Source organism: Anomaloglossus baeobatrachus, chromosome 6, assembly GCF_048569485.1.
Source record: "Anomaloglossus baeobatrachus isolate aAnoBae1 chromosome 6, aAnoBae1.hap1, whole genome shotgun sequence".
NCBI lineage: Eukaryota > Metazoa > Chordata > Amphibia > Anura > Aromobatidae > Anomaloglossus > Anomaloglossus baeobatrachus.
The window spans coordinates 227,106,196-227,123,274 of NC_134358.1; the positions used below are offsets into that span (position 1 = coordinate 227,106,196).

Here is a 17,079-nt window from a genome sequence, read left to right on the forward strand (position 1 = left end):
CTGAATTCTGGGGCCCTCAACCTGACTGTGTGGCCATTGAGTCCTGGCTCCTAGCGTCTTCAGGGTTATCTCAGGATGTCATTGCCACCATGAGACAGGCCAGGAAACCAACGTCCGCCAAGATCTATTACAGGTCTTGGCAAATCTTCCTATCCTGGTGCGCTAATAACGGTTTTCCTCCATGGCCGTTTGCCTTACCCACTTTTCTTTCATTCCTTCAATCTGGAATGGACAAGGGTTTGTCCCTCGGCTCTCTCAAGGGCCAAGTATCGGCGCTCTCCGTGTTTTTTCAAAAGCGTCTAGCCAGGCTTCCGCAGGTCCGCACGTTCCTGCAGGGGGTTTGCCACATGGTCCCTCCTTACAAACGTCCGCTGGAACCCTGGGATCTTAACAGGGTCCTGACGGATCTTCAAAAACCACCTTTCGAGCCGCTGCGGGATGTCTCTCTCTCACGTGTTTCACAGAAGGTGGCCTTCCTAGTGGCAGTCACATCACTTCGGAGAGTGTCTGAGCTCGCAGCGCTGTCATGCAAAGCCCCCTTCCTGGTTTTCCACCAGGATAAGGTGGTTCTGCGTCCTGTCCCGGAATTTCTCCCTAAGGTGGTATCCCCTTTTCATCTCAATCAGGATATCTCCTTGCCTTCCTTTTGCCCTAATCCAATTCACCAGTGTGAAAAGGATTTGCACTCTTTGGATCTAGTGAGAGCACTCTGGTTCTACGTGTCTCGCACGGCGCCCCTGCGCCGTTCAGATGCGCTCTTTGTCCTTGTCGCTGGCCAGCGTAAGGGCTCTCAGGCCTCCAAGTCAACCTTGGCTCGGTGGATCAAGGAACCGATTCTCGAGGCCTACCGTTCTTCCGGGCTTCCGCTCCCTTCAGGGCTGAAAGCCCATTCTACCAGAGCCGTGGGTGCGTCCTGGGCATTGCGGCACCGGGCTACGGCTCAGCAGGTGTGTCAGGCAGCTACGTGGTCTAGTCTTCACACTTTTACGAAACACTATCAAGTGCATACCTATGCTTCGGCAGACGCCAGTCTAGGTAGGCGAGTCCTTCAGGCGGCGGTTGCCCACCTGTAAGAGGGGGCCGTTTTCGGCTCTTTTTATCGAGGTATTCTTTTACCCACCCAGGGACTGCTCTTGGACGTCCCAATTGTCTGGGTCTCCCAATGGAGCGACAAAGAAAAAGGGAATTTTGTTTACTTACCGTAAATTCCTTTTCTTCTAGCTCCTATTGGGAGACCCAGCACCCGCCCCTGTGCCCTTCGGGCTGGTTGTTTTTTTGTGTACACATGTTGTTCATGTTGAATTGTTCTTTTGGTTCATGGTCTTCAGTTCTCCGAACATCCTTCGGAATGAATTTACCCTAGACCAATTTATAAGTTTTCTCCTTCCTGCTTTTGCACCAAAACTGAGGAGCCCGTGATCCACGGGAGGGTGTATAGGCAGAGGGGAGGGGGTTACACTTTTTAAAGTGTAATACTTTGTGTGGCCTCCAGAGGCAGAAGCTATACACCCAATTGTCTGGGTCTCCCAATAGGAGCTAGAAGAAAAGGAATTTACGGTAAGTAAACAAAATTCCCTTTTTCAATAACACTAAGGGCTACTTTGCACACTACGACATTGCACGTGCGATGTCGGTGGGGTCAAATCGAAAGTGACGCACATCCGGCGTCACTTGCAATGTCGTAGTGTGTAAAACCTTTTTGATACGATGAACAAGCGGAAAAGCGGCGTTATCGTATCATCGGTGTAGTCTCTGACATTTCCAAAATGCCGGTGCAGCGACAGGTACGATGTTGTTCCTTGTTCCTACAGCAGCACACATCCCTGTGTATGAAGCTGTAGGAGTGAGGAACATCTCCTTACCTGCCTCCCGGCTGCTATGAGAAGGAAGGAGGTGGGCGGGATGTTTACATCCTGCTCATCTCCGCCCCTCCGCTGCTATTGGCTGCCTGCCGTGTGACGCCGCACGTCCCGCCCTCTTAGGAAGGAGGCGGGTCGCCGGCCAGAGCGACGTCGCAGGACAGGTGAGTGCATGTGAAGCTGCTGTAGCGATAATGTTCGCTACGGCAGCTATCACAAGAGATCGCACGTACGACGGGGGCGGGGACTATCGCACTCAACATCGCAGCATCGGCTTGCGATGTTGTAATGTGCAAAGCCCGACTAAGTGTGGAGAGAACGCCAAGTATCCAAAAAAGGAAGGGGGTATGATGAAGAAAACCAGCTGGTTGAAAGTGAACCAGTGGGTGATCTATCCGAATAAGGATACCACAACACTGATTAACTTATGCTAATATCTTTATGACCAAATTAGACAAAAGTTACCACTATCAGACAATCACCCACAAAACATTCAACCCAGTTGATAATGCATAAGTCGGACATTGACAATCTTGTCACATGTCAGACAGTCAGTCAGATCAGTCTGTAAGGTGTAGTCATCAATTACATAGTCAGCTATCAAAATTTGAGCATCCCCAAAAGATTGATGGGGCAAAATAATATCAAGAAAAAACCCAACGCGTTTCACCTCTCAAAAGAGGTTCATCAGGGGTATATACATGTATAGAAATATTCATAGATAGATAGATGTATTCGTTCTCTCATAAAAACAGAGATTATATAATATAATATGGGACCACCATAAAAAGATTGTCTGAGGACAGTAGGCTAGGTGCTCCTGATGTATCAGCACCCAAAGTTTTTCTTTATAACATAGCTGCTGGATTAGGAAGCCTCTTTTCCAGGAAAATCCTTTATCAACTCATCTCCAGTAAGCCGAGTTCAAAAAAATCATCATAGATTCACTGTAGCAGCCAAACGGTGGTATTTTTATTTCCTACAAGGCTTGTAACATATAAATGTATTCAGAGTGGCCACTCTGAGGACAGACACTGGAGCTACAGCAAAGTCTCACTGGACATGTAGGACATCTGATACCTGTGTGTTCCTCTGGTGCTTGATCCGATACACAGCAGATAGTGAGGACTTATGATGTACACATATTGTTAGCTGTGCTGTCAGCCCCCTTTGAATACATTTATATGTTACAAGCCTTGTAGGAAATAAAAAATACCACTGTTTGGCTGCTACAGTGAATCTATGATGTTTTTTTAACTCGGCTTACTGGAGATGAGTTGATAAAGGATTTTCCTGGAAAGGAGGCTTCCTAATCCAGCAGCTATGTTATAAAGAAAAACTTTGGGTGCTGATACATCAGGAGCACCTAGCCTACGGTCCTCAGACAATCTGTTTATGGTGGTCCCATATTATATTATATAATCTCTGTTTTTATGAGAGAATGAATACATCTATCTATGAATATTTCTATACATGTATATACCCCTGATGAACCTCTTTTGAGAGGTGAAACGCGTTGGGTTTTTTCTTGCTGTTATTTTGCCCCATCAATCTTTTGGGGATGCTCAGATTTTGATAGCTGACTCTGTAATTGATGACTACACCTTACAGACTGATCTGACTGACTGTCTGACTTGTGACAAGATTGTCTATGTCCGACTTATGCATTATAACTGGATTGAATGTTTTGTGGGTGATTGTCTGGTAGTGGTAACTTTTGTCTAATTTGGTCATAAAGATATTAGCATAAGTTAATCAGTGTTGTGGTATCCTTATTCGGATAGATCACCCACTGGTTCACTTTCAACCAGCTGGTTTTCTTCATCATACCCCCTTCCTTTTTTGGATAGTGGGCGTTCTCTCCACACTTGGTGTTATTGGGAGTTTTTTGTTTTTTATTTTTATTCCTTACCTTTTAACTTTGTACCTCAATAAATTTTGTATTTTAGGAGTAAATTTCTTTTTCTGTGATTTATCTTAGGTTAACTGATCCACAGCTGTGCAGTGGGATTTCCCTGGTGACCAGGCTTTATAATCTCATAATCATCGGCATCCTATTATCACGCTAAAAAAGGTCCTCTTGCATAATTTTTAAACTTGACAGGAGGAAGTTGGCCTGAAGAAAGAAAAAAAAGAGAAGTACTCCCTCTTGGTATCCACTCTTTCCCCCAGCGTTGCTGATCTAACACTCTCCACTGCACTTCAGGTCACTGGTGGTCACGACATCATCACTTCTGCTCCAGTGCAGACTTTTGGATCAACAACGCTGGAACTAGGAACAAGAGTGGTTTAGTCTTCTTTTCTTTCTCTATGCTGGCTTCTCATGTGAAGTTTAAAATATATTAAACCAGATAGTGAGGGTATGCAATGGCACACTCCTTCTCTGAAATATAATGAAGCTACCACATAGGTACCATCTCAGCCTGCATCAGCTCTAACTATAGCTGGGACAACAGGATCATCATGAACCCTACTAAGTATAGAATAAAAAGTGATTGGGACAGCAACTGAATAATATATGTTATGTCGTAGCCCAAGGATGTCCCCGACCCAACCTAATGAGATTGGGAAGTAGAAATGTCCTCCTGCCATACATGGTATGTTCCTAGCATATTTCTTCGATCAGTAGGATGGATAGGCAAACGGTTGAGATGGTATCTTACAGCTATACTTTGCCAATGTTGGTACTTTAAGATTTATATGATCGGTTCTGTCCAAGGAACATTAGGCTTTAATGCAAAGTAGGGTGCCAAACACTTACATATGTGTTATGCTTTCTCTGTACATGATTTTCCTCCATTTTATTATCAAATTATATTTTGTTCATCTGTAATGATTGAATTAGCATTGGTCAGACAGGCTGTGTGCTATAAATGCATTTTCCCTCTTTCTGTATTGTTTTGCGATGTTACTTACTGCTCCTAGTACATTATTACTATGTCATGAAAGCCATGCATGTCCTGTTTACATCATGTATTCTCTCCTACCAGAAAGATGATGATGATGTTGGTGGTGATGATATGGATAGTTACCAGGTATTATTAAAGAGACTGCTTCCAATCCTGAGGCACGGGACAAAGTTCTGCTCTTCGCTACAACATGGAAATAGGGGGAGGAAATCTGGTGGAGCGCGGGGAAAGATATTTTGGGAAGAGGGTGGAGAAGGCTTATTAAGCTGGGACAGGGAAGCTTTAAACAAATCGCTCCTTATTGCCATCACTGAACCATCACATAAAATGCTTCCAGACTTGATATCATGAATAACGCTATCTAACTTACTGACACATAGTAGGCTTTGTGTAGAGTGCATATGAAAACATGACCATGTTAATATATGTAGACCATATCTCCTGACCACCAAATGCGCGGCATTGATGAATGCTGTATTCAAACTTTCGAAGGAACATAAAGGAGGATACACAACCCAGTAAGGCCACAAATACACATCAGAAGAAAAGATGTGCATTTTATAGCATGAAACTAGTGGTTGCCAGTTTAATATCACTAGATAACAGTAATAGATCAAACAAAATGTAGCTTGTCCAAACTGTACTGTTCCCTGATAGATTAAAAGTGTCATTACACCTGAGATGTTGGCCTACGATTGTCCAGATGACCGCTACCTATTTGACTTTATTTTACATGGGAATGCGCAGTTCAACTTTGTCCTCAAGAGATTTAAGCTTCCTGCGAAGGAGTCGGACATCAGTTTATTCCCCTCTGTCCATTTGGAACATATGTACTTTTTGCCAAATTGAGCATGCATGTATATAGGAGTTTGATAGGAATAGCTTTGGCTGACAGCTATTTAAAGTGTATGGCTAGCTTCTGATCAGTGGAGGATAGGCAATAATTGATCGATGGTGGGTGTCTGACCTCTGGTACCCCTAGTGATCATCAGAAGGGGCAGTTTAATCTCAAATAGAAGAGGGAAGCAGTGCGTATGCTCGACGGAGACTCCCTTCATTCTCTTTGGGGACTGCCGAAAAGGATAAGCTCACGTACACTGCAAATAGATTCTAAGGCCAGGTTCACACAATCAGGATTAGCAGCTTTTTGGTTGTAGCGTATTTCCACTGTATCCAAAATGCTGCATTCTACAGTACAAGCACAGTGGATGGATTTATAGAAATCCCATGCTCTTTGTGATTCTTTTCTCCACAGAGTAAACTGGCATGTGGTGCGGCTTCATGAGCCATAGTATGTCAAGTTATGCTTGCGGAAACACTAGTGTTCTCCACGTGGAGAACACAGCACAAGACCACAACACCCCGAACCCTGATCATGGGCACGGGCACCTAAAATCTCCTGAGGAGAACACTCGTTTCTCCCCAGGATGGCTGACACTGTGTCTAGGACACGGTCTACAGATCGTGGGCACTTACCCTGTCAGGGCAAAAGTGCCCCGTTCTGGTAATCAGGTCCTAGCTGTCCGAAAGCCACAAATCTATAAGGTGTCACCTATCCAATGGAAAGATGATTTCTTTTCATCGTACAACCCCTTTAACATTTCCTTTCAATGATAGAGCCCAATGAAAATTAAAATGAAGTCTAAATTAGTTCTGACACTGTCATGTACCGTATTCATCACCAGGAGTGTATTACTTGGTTATATCTTTAATCAAAGTCATGAACTGCGGGTCTCGCTTTATTTGAGAATATTTAGATTCTTTTACCTTGGAAATTCCAATAGTTCAACTATCAGAATTTCCAAGTTGTGGAAAACTGGATCAGACCCCTTTAATTTTTTCACTCTGTTTCATTGCAGCCATTTGGTAAATTCAAAAAAGTTCATTTTTTTTATCAACAATGTACACTCTGCACCCCATCTTGACAGAAAAAAAACAGAAATGTAGACATTTTTGCAAATTTATTAAACAAAAAAAACTAAAATATCAGAGTCATAAGTATTCAGACCCTTTGCTCAATATTGAATAGAAGAATCCTTTTGAGCTAGTACCGCCATCATTCTTGGGAATGATGCAACAAGTTTTTCACACTTGGATTTGTGGATCCTGTGCCATTCTTCCTTGCACATCCTCTCCAGTTCCGTCAGGTTGGATAGTGAACATTGGTGGACAGTCATTTTCAGGTCTCTCCAGAGATGCTCAATTTGGTTTAGGTCAGGCCCCTGGCTTGGCCAGTCAAGAATGGTCACAGAGTTGTTCTGAAGCCACTCCTTTGTTATCTTAGCTATCTGCTTAGGATCATTGTTTTGTTGGAAGGTGAACCTTCGGCCAAGTCTGAGGTCCAGAGCACTCTGGAAGAGGTTTTCTTCCAGGATATCTCTGTACTTGGCCGCATTCATCTCTCCTTCAATTGCGACCAGTCATCCTGTCCCTGCAGCTGAAAAACACCCCCATAGCATGATGCTGCCACCACCCATGTTTCACTATTGGGATTGTAGTGGGCAGGTGATGAGCAGTGCCTGATTTTCTCCACACATACCGCTTACAATTATCACTAAAATGTTCTATCTTCGTCTCATTAGACCAGAGACTCTTATTTCTCATATTCTGGGAGTCCTTTATGTGTTTTTTTGAAAACTCTATGCAGGCTGTCATATGTCTTGTTCTGAGCAGAGGCTTCCGTCGGGCCACTCTGCCATAAGGGCCCAACTGGTGCAGGGCTGCAGTGATAGTAGACTATGTGGAACTTTCTCCCATCTCCCTACTGCATATCTGGAGCTCACTACAGTGATCTTGGGGTTCTTCTTTACTTCTCTCACCATGGCTCTTCTTCCATGATTGCTCAGTTTGGCTGGACGGCCAGGTCTAGGAAGAGTTCTGGTGGTCCCACACTTCTTCCATTTAAGGATTATGGAAGCCACTGTGCTCTTAGCAACCTTGATTACTGCAGAAATTCTTTTGTAACCTTGGCCAGATCTGTGCATTGCCATAATTCTGTCTCTGAGCTCCTTGGGCAGTTCCTTTTGACCTCATGATTCTCATTTGGTATGACATGTATTGTGAGCTGTGAGGTCTTAAGCCCGCTTTACACGCTACAATATATCTTACGATGTGGCGGCGGGGTCACGTCGTAAGTGACGCACATCCGGCATCGTAAGGTACATTTTAGTGTGTGACAGGTACGTGCGATTGAACGTTAAAACGTTCATCTCATGCACGTCGTTCAATTCCTAAAAATTGAACGTCAGATTGTTCATCGTACCCGGGGTAGCATACATCGCAGTGTGTGACACCCCGGGAACGATGAACAGATCTTACCTGCAGCTCCTCCCGGCCAGCAATGCGGAAGGAAGGAGGTGGGCGGGATGTTTACGTCCCGCTCATCTCCGCCCCTCCGCTTCTATTGGCCGGCTGCTGCGTGACGTCGCTGTGACGCCACATCGAGGTCGTATGGACGGGCAAGTATGTGTGACGGGGTTTAATCGTTTGTGCGGCACATTCAACAAATTGAACGTGCCGCACATACGATGGGGGCGGTTACGATCGCATACGATATCGTATGCAAAATCGTAACATGTAAAGCAGGCTTTATATAGATAGGTGTGCCTTTCCAAATCAAATCCTTTCAGTTTAATTAAACACAGCTGGACTACAATGAAGGAATAGAACCATCTCAATGAGATTTACCAGATAATGGACAGCATGTGACTTAAATATGAGTGTCTGAGCAAAGGATCTTTATACTTATAACCATGTGATATTTCAGTTTTTCTTGTTTAATAAATTTGCAAAAATTTCTACATTTCTGTTTTTTTCTGTCAATATAGGGGGCAGAGTGCACATTAATGAGAAAAAAACAACCGTTTTTGAATTTACCAAATGGCTGTAATGAAAAAAAGAGTGAACAATTTAAAGGGGTCTGAATACTTTCCGTGCCCACTGTATAATAGTTCTGGAAATATCCTGTATTTGATGAGAAGTTAATTTAGTAACATTTCGAATATGAATAAGGCCGGTTTCACACATCCGGCTTTTCGCCGGTTTGCCGGATCCGGCGCTCTCCCATACAGTGACTACAGTACAGTGACAGCGCAACAAGCGCCGGTCACGTGCTGTCATGTGACCGGCGCATGTGACCCGGAAGTTACAGCGCTGTCGCTGTACTGTATTGTCTGTACGGGAGAGCGCCGGATCCGGTAAACCGGCAAAAAGCCGGATGTGTGAAACCGGCCTAATACGCTCATTCACAAATGCACTAACACATGGCTTACTACATTACCCCCAGACACCGGCGAGCACAAGGCATGATGCATGACTGGGCTTAATATGCATGGGAACAGGAATTCACACATGGACCTGCTGATAATCTTTCGCAAGCATTTCTGCGCAGAACTAATGGTGGAATTGTATTAATTTGGTTTCCTTGGATTTCTAAAGGAAATAGCTGGCTATACATCACTCCAGGCTTTGGTCATTAAACTTGTTTTATGTTGTATTATTTTATACAAACTATTTTTATTGTCAATGACATTTGATGTGGCAAGTAAATTAATGTGTTTAATACCAATAATTACCAAAAAACTTTATAAGTCCATTTTTTAAAAAAATTTTTTTAACTTTTTCTCATTTTAAAATCTAGTTTTTATGAGTTTTTGTTTTTTTTGTTTTTCTTTTTATAAAAAAAAGCAACATAAAACCGTTTAATGGTATCACTTCTTAATTTTCACTTAATTCACTTGACAGAAGGATAAATAGAAAGTTTGAAAGACAATGCTGAACTTATATCTACATAATTTGTATATTTGAAACAGGAGGAGGATCTGAATTGTGTCCGGGAGAGGTGGTCAGATGCGCTGATAAAACGCAAAGAGTATCTGGACGAGCACATTCAGAAAATCATCAACAAGCAAGGTTGACATGCTTCAACATGTGTTTATATATGTCGGGTGTTAACAATGAGCATTCTGTATAATGGGATCAACGAATAATTGGAACAACCATATGTCAGTCAGAAATATTTAACAGCAGCTTAGCTCCATCGAGAGCAAAGAATCATGCATTTTGAAATGTATTATTCCGGATCCTTTTTATATGTATACAGTACAGACCAAACGTTTGGACACACCTTCTCATTCAAAGAGTTTTCTTTATTTTCATGACTCTGAAAATTGTAGATTCACATGAAGGCATCAAAACTATGAATTAACACATGTGGAATTAAATACTTAACAAAAAAGTGTGAAACAACTGAAAATATGTCTTATATTCTAGGTTCTTCAAAGTAGCCACCTTTTGCTTTGATTACTGCTTTGCATACTCTTGGCATTCTGTTGATGAGCTTCAAGATGTAGTCACCAGAAAAGGTTCTCACTTCACAGGTGTGCCCTGTCAGGTTTAATAAGTGGGATTTCTTGCCTTATAAATGGGGTTGGGACCACCAGTTGTGTTGTGCAGAGGTCTGGTGGATACACAGCTGATAGTCCTACTGAATAGACTGTTAGCTGTTTTTTCTTTGTCGCTCCATTGGGAGATCCAGACAATTGGGTGTATAGCTTCTGCCTCCGGAGGCCACACAAAGTATTACACTTTAAAAAGTGTAACCCCTCCCCTCTGCCTATACACCCTCCCGTGCATCACGGGCTCCTCAGTTTTATGCTTTGTGTGGAAGGAGATAGAGCTCCTGGTGAAATCCATCTATGAAGCCACGGGCGCGTCTTTTGCCCTGGCTTTTGCAGCCGTGTGGGCACTCCAAGCTATCTCAGCTTGTCTGGCTGAGATTAATGCGGTCACACGTAATTCTGCTCCGCAGGTTGCGTCTTTGACTTCTCAGGCGTCAGCTTTTTCTTCCTAAAACTCTGAGTCACTCTCACAATCCATGGCTCAGTCTATGGACAAATGGTCTGCCAAACTGCTTGAAGCTTTGCAGTCCAGACCGGTCCTTACACAGGCCCCGGGCCCTGTTGGATCGTCGCCGCCAGGCCCCTCTCGGTCCGCGCCGCAGCGCGTTCCCAGGGGGGGCCCTAGGTCTCACGTGGAGGACTCCTGCCCGGACCACAGTCCCAGACCGGCTAAGCGGGCCCGCTGGGAATCTTCCCCGACTTCTTCACGCTGCTCGGGTTCCCAGCTTGAGGACTCTCTGGAGGACGAGGCGGACGTCGCAGCTCAGGGCTCTGACCCTGACGTTGCTCTCAATCTTGATACACCTGAAGGGGACGCCATAGTAAATGACCTTATCTCGTCCATCAACCAGGTGTTAGATATATCTCCCCCGCCGCCACCTGTAGAGTTGTCGACTTCTCAGCAGGAGAAACACCAGTTTCGGTTCCCCAAACGTACACGGAGTGCGTTTTTCGATCACTCTAACTTCAGAGATGCTGTCCAGAAGCCCAGAGCGGTTCCGGACAAGCGCTTTACTAAGCGCCTTACTGACACACGTTACCCCTTCCCCTCTGACGTAGTTAAGGGTTGGGCTCAATGTCCCAAGGTGGATCCCCCAGTCTCTAGATTGGCGGCTAGATCTGTGGTATCGGTTGCACTGCGCGAATGGAAGGCAGACTCTGCTTCCAAGAGGTTCTTAACCGGTTTGCCGTTTTCTGGCGACCGCTTGTTTGGCGAACGATTGGATGAGATTATTAAGGAATCCAAGGGAAAGGACTCCTCCTTACCCCAGTCCAAACCGAAGAGACCTCAGCAACGGAAAATACAATCGAGGTTTCGGTCCTTTCGTCCCTCCGCCAAGCCTCAAACCTCTTCGTCCAGCAGGCCAGAGAAAGGCCAGAGGAACTCCTATGTGTGGCGGGCGAAGTCACGCCTCCAAAAACCCGCGGGAGGCAATGCCTCCAAGGCGGCCTCTTCATGACTCTCGGCATCCCTGAACCGCATCCTCGGTCAGTGGCAGGCTCTCCCGCTTTTGCGACGCCTGGTGGCCACATGTCCAAGACCGATGGGTGAGGGACATTCTGTCTCACGGTTACAGGATAGAGTTCAGCTCTCGTCCCCCGACTCGTTTCTTCAGAACCTCTCCGCCCCCCGAGCGAGCTGATGCACTTTTTCAGGCGGTGAACGCTCTGAAGACAGAAGGAGTTGTGATCCCTGTTCCCCCCCAGGAACATGGTCGCGGCTTTTACTCCAACTTGTTTGTGGTGCCAAAGAAGGACGGCTCGTTCCGTCCCATTCTGGACCTCAAACTGCTCAACAGACATGTAAGCACCAGACGGTTTCGGATGGAATCTCTCCGCTCGGTCGTCACTTCGATGTCACAAGGAGACTTCCTAGCATCGATCGACATCAAGGATGCTTATCTCCATGTGCCGATCGCATCCGAACATCAACGCTTTTTGCGTTTCGCCATCGGGGACGAACACCTTCAGTTCGTGGCATTGCCTTTCGGTCTGGCGACAGCCCCACGGGTGTTCACCAAGGTCATGGCATCTGTTGTGGCGGTCCTACACTCTCAGGGCCACTCGGTGATTCCCTACTTAGACGATCTTCTGGTCAGGGCACCCTCTCAGATGGCGTGTCAAAACAGTCTTTCCGTCGCTCTGGCGACTCTCCAGCAGTTCGGGTGGATCATCAACTTCCCAAAATCCAAGTTGACACCGACCCAATCACTGACGTACCTTGGGATGGAGTTTCATACTCAGTCAGCGGTAGTCATGCTACCGCTGGACAAACCGCTTTCGCTGCAGGCAGGGGTGCAATCTCTTCTTCGGGGTCAGTCACACCCCTTGAGGCGCCTCATGCACTTCCTGGGGAAGATGGTGGCAGCGATGGAGGCAGTGCCCTTCGCGCAATTCCATCTGCGGCCACTCCAGTGGGACATTCTCCGCAAATGGGACAGGAGGTCGACTTCCCTCGACAGGAACGTCTCTCTTTCCCTTGCAACCAAGACGTCACTTCAGTGGTGGCTCCTTCCCAACTCTCTGTCGCGGGGAAAATCCTTCCTACCCCCAACCTGGGCTGTGGTCACCACGGACGCGAGCCTGTCAGGGTGGGGGGCGGTTTTTCTCCACCACAGGGCTCAGGGAACCTGGACTCCGATAGAGTCATCCCTTCAGATCAATATTCTGGAGATAAGGGCAGTGTATCTAGCCCTATTGGCCTTTCATCGGTGGCTGGAGGGCAGGCAGATCAAGATCCAGTCGGACAACGCCACTGCCGTCGCATACATCAACCACCAAGGCGGCACTCGCAGTCGTCAAGCCTTCCAGGAAGTCCGACGGATTCTGCAGTGGGTGGAAGCCACAGCTTCCACCATCTCCGCAGTTCACATCCCGGGCGTAGAAAACTGGGAAGCAGATTTTCTCAGTCGACAGGGCATGGACGCGGGGGAATGGTCTCTTCACCCAGACGTGTTTCGAGAGATCTGTCGCCGCTGGGGAACGCCGGACGTCGATCTCATGGCGTCACGGCACAACAACAAAGTCCCGGCATTCATGGCCCGGTCTCAAGATCACAGAGCTCTGGCGGCGGACGCATTAGTTCAGGATTGGTCGCAGTTTCGACTGCCTTATGTATTTCCTCCTCTGGCGATGCTGCCCAGAGTGCTGCGCAAAATCAGGTCCGACTGTCGTCGCGCCATTCTCGTCGCCCCAGATTGGCCGAGGCGGTCATGGTACCCGGATCTGTGGCATCTCACGGTGGGTCAACCGTGGGCGCGCCCAGACTTGCTGTCACAAGGGCCGTTTTTCCATCGGAATTCTGTGGCCCTCAACCTGACTGTGTGGCCATTGAGTCCTGGCTCCTAGCGTCCTCAGGGTTATCTCAAGATGTCATTGCCACCATGAGACAGGCCAGGAAACCAACGTCCGCCAAGATCTATCACAGGTCTTGGAGGATCTTCTTATCCTGGTGCTCTGATAAGGGTTTTACTCCCTGGCCTTTTGCCTTACCCACTTTTCTTTCATTCCTTCAATCCGGAATGGACAAGGGATTGTCTCTCGGCTCTCTCAAGGGACAAGTATTGGCGCTATCCGTATTTTTTCAAAAGCGTCTAGCCAGGCTTCCGCAGGTCCGCACGTTCCTGCAGGGAGTTTGCCACATAGTCCCACCTTACAAGCGTCCGCTGGAACCCTGGGATCTTAACAGGGTGCTAACGGCTCTTCAGAAACCACCTTTCGAGCCGCTGCGGGATGTCTCTTTATCACGTCTTTCGCAGAAGGTGGCATTTCTAGTGGCAGTTACATCGCTCCGTAGAGTGTCGGAGCTGGCAGCGCTGTCATGCAAAGCCCCCTTCCTGGTTTTTCACCAGGATAAGGTGGTTCTGCGTCCTGTTCCGGAATTTCTCCCTAAGGTGGTATCTCCTTTTCATCTCAATCAGGATATCTCCTTACCTTCATTTTGCCCTAATCCAATTCACCAATGTGAAAAGGATTTGCACTCCTTAGATCTAGTGAGAGCACTCCGACACTACGTGTCTCGCACGGCGCCCCTGCGTCGTTCAGATGCGCTCTTTGTCCTTGTCGCTGGCCAGCGTAAGGGTTCGCAGGCTTCCAAGTCAACCTTGGCTCGGTGGATCAAGGAACCGATTCTTGAAGCCTACCGTTCTTCTGGGCTTCCGCTTCCTTTGGGGCTGAAAGCCCATTCTACCAGAGCCGTGGGTGCGTCCTGGGCATTGCGGCACCGGGCTACGGCTCAGCAGGTGTGTCAGGCAGCTACGTGGTCTAGTCTGCACACTTTCACGAAACACTATCAGGTGCATACCTATGCTTCGGCAGACGCCAGTCTAGGTAGGCGAGTCCTTCAGGCGGCGGTTGCCCACCTGTAAGAGGAGGTCGTTTTCGGCTCTTTTTATCGAGGTATTCTTTTACCCACCCAGTGACTGCTTTTGGACGTCCCAATTGTCTGGGTCTCCCAATGGAGCGACAAAGAAGAAGGGAATTTTGTTTACTTACCGTAAATTCCTTTTCTTCTAGCTCCTATTGGGAGACCCAGCACCCGCCCCTGTTCCCTTCGGGCTGTTTGTTCTTTTGTGTACACATGTTGTTCATGTTGAATGGTTCTTTTGGTTCATGGTTTTCAGTTCTCCGAACATCCTTCGGATTGAATTTACCTTAGACCAATTTATAAGTTTCCTCCTTCCTGCTTTTGCACCAAAACTGAGGAGCCCGTGATGCACGGGAGGGTGTATAGGCAGAGGGGAGGGGTTACACTTTTTAAAGTGTAATACTTTGTGTGGCCTCCGGAGGCAGAAGCTATACACCCAATTGTCTGGGTCTCCCAATAGGAGCTAGAAGAAAAGGAATTTACGGTAAGTAAACAAAATTCTCTTCTTTTCTTGCCATAATACAAATTCTAAGTAAAGAAAAACAAGTGGCCATCATTACTTTAAGAAATGAAGGTTAGTCAGTCCGAAAAATTGGGAAAACTTTGCAAGTGTCCCCAAGTGCAGTGACAAAAGCCATCAAATGCTACAAAGAAACTGGCTCACATGAGGACCGCCCCAGGAAAGGAAGACCAAGAGTCACCTCTGCTGCGGAGGATAAGTTTATCCGAGTCACCAGCCTCAGAAATCGCAGATTAACAGTAGCTCAGATTAGAGACCAGGTCAATGCCACACAGAGTTCTAGCAGCAGACACATCTCTAGAACAACTGTTAACAGGAAACGTGCAGCAGGCCTTCATGGTAAAATAGCTGCTAGGAAACCACTGCTAAGGATAGGAAACAAGCAGAAGAGACTTGTTTTGGCTAAACAACAAAAGGAATGGACATTAGACAGTGGAAATCTGTGCTTTGGTCTGATGAATCCAAATTTGAGATCTTTGGATCCAACCACCGTGTCTTTGTGCGACGCAGAAAAGGTGAACAGATGTACTCTACATGCTTAGTTCCCACCGGAAGCATGGAGGAGGAGGTGTGATGGTGTGGGGGTGCTTTGCTGGTGACACTGTTGGGGATTTATTCAAAATTGAAGGCATACAGAACCAGCATACCTACCACAGCATCTTGCAGCGGCGTGCTATTCCATCTGGTTTGCGTTTAGTTGGACCATCATTTATTTTTCAACAGGACAATGACCCCAAACACACCTCCATGCTGTGTAAGGGCTATTTGACTAAGAAGGAGAGTGATGGGGTGCTACGCCAGATGACCTGGCCTCCACAGTCACCAGACCTGAACCCAATCAAGATTGTTTTGGGTGAGCTAGACTGCAGAGTGAAGGCAAAAGGGCCAACAAGTGCTAAGCATCTCTGGGAACTCCTTCAAGACTGTTGGTAAACCATTTCCAGTGACTACCTCTTGAAGCTCATCAAGAGAATGTCAAGAGTGTGCAAAGCAGTAATCAAAGCAAAAGGTGGCTACTTTGAAGAACCTAGAATATGACATATTTTCAGTTGTTTCACACTTTTTTTTTTAAGTATTTCATTCCACATGTTTTAATTCATAGTTTTGATGCCTTCAATGTGAATCTACAATTTTCAGAGTCCTGAAAATAAAAAAAAACTTTTTGAATGAGGTGTGTCCAAACTTTTGGATGTGTTTAATAAAAATGTTCCTGTGCTGAGATAATCTGATATATGTGCCCCTGCTATGTACTATGTAATGGCTGTGTCTGACCATACAGGGACATGGTCTGATCATACCACATCTCCTAGGTAGGAAGTAATAAAGTATACAGACATTAGAATGTGGGATCACAACTGATTTGTTTTTTGCGGTAAAATATTTTTCTGCCTGTTTTTAAAAAAATGTTTTATCTCAAAGAATTATTTGTGATCCCATGCTGTAAAGTCTGTATACTTTATTATTTCCTCCCCAGAAGATGTGTTATGATCAAACCATGTCCCTGTACGGTCAGACACGGCCATTACACAGTACATACCAGGGGCACATATATAAGATTATCTCCACACAGAAACATTTTTTTAAACACATCCAGTTGTGGAAATTATTATTATTCAAAGATCTATTGACTAAAATGAACTTTGTGGGGAAAATCTCTTTAAGTATGCATTCTCTCTCAGTAGTGCTGTTAATTTGGATCTGGACGTAGCTGATCTCCTGATAAATCAGAGATAATATTCCGAAAATGACAATAATGAGAACCTTAAGGGGAATCTGACACCGGATACGTATTACCTGATCCGTGGGGAGCATGTATGAGATGCTGTCTGTGTGATTTCAGCCATGTTTGTTTCACTCTGAAACATTGTGGTGTTTTAGAGAAAACATAGTCTAATAGCTACCAGGTACTGAGCCGCACGGTAGACAGGCGGGTCCTTAGTGGTATTCTCCCCCTCTGTTCCCATCGAGTGATAGGCTTCTCCCTATACGTGCACGCAGCGAAAGACTTATCAACTACTGGTATGGT

At 46.0% G+C, this 17,079-nt stretch overlaps 1 protein-coding gene across 6 annotated transcripts in view; it reads left to right on the forward strand.

Annotated features, from left to right (window-relative positions):
- KIF13A (kinesin family member 13A) overlaps positions 1-17,079 on the forward strand; it is a 337,055-nt gene that overhangs the window by 265,928 nt on the left and 54,048 nt on the right. For 4 of the 6 annotated variants that reach the window (XM_075314713.1, XM_075314715.1, XM_075314716.1 and 1 more), the window contains exons 26-27: positions 4,850-4,894; positions 9,580-9,679. In XM_075314713.1, the coding sequence (XP_075170828.1) occupies positions 4,850-4,894; positions 9,580-9,679 (145 nt within the window). The remainder of the gene's footprint in view (positions 1-4,849; positions 4,895-9,579; positions 9,680-17,079) is intronic. The other 2 variants (XM_075314714.1, XM_075314719.1) reach the window with 1 other exon arrangement.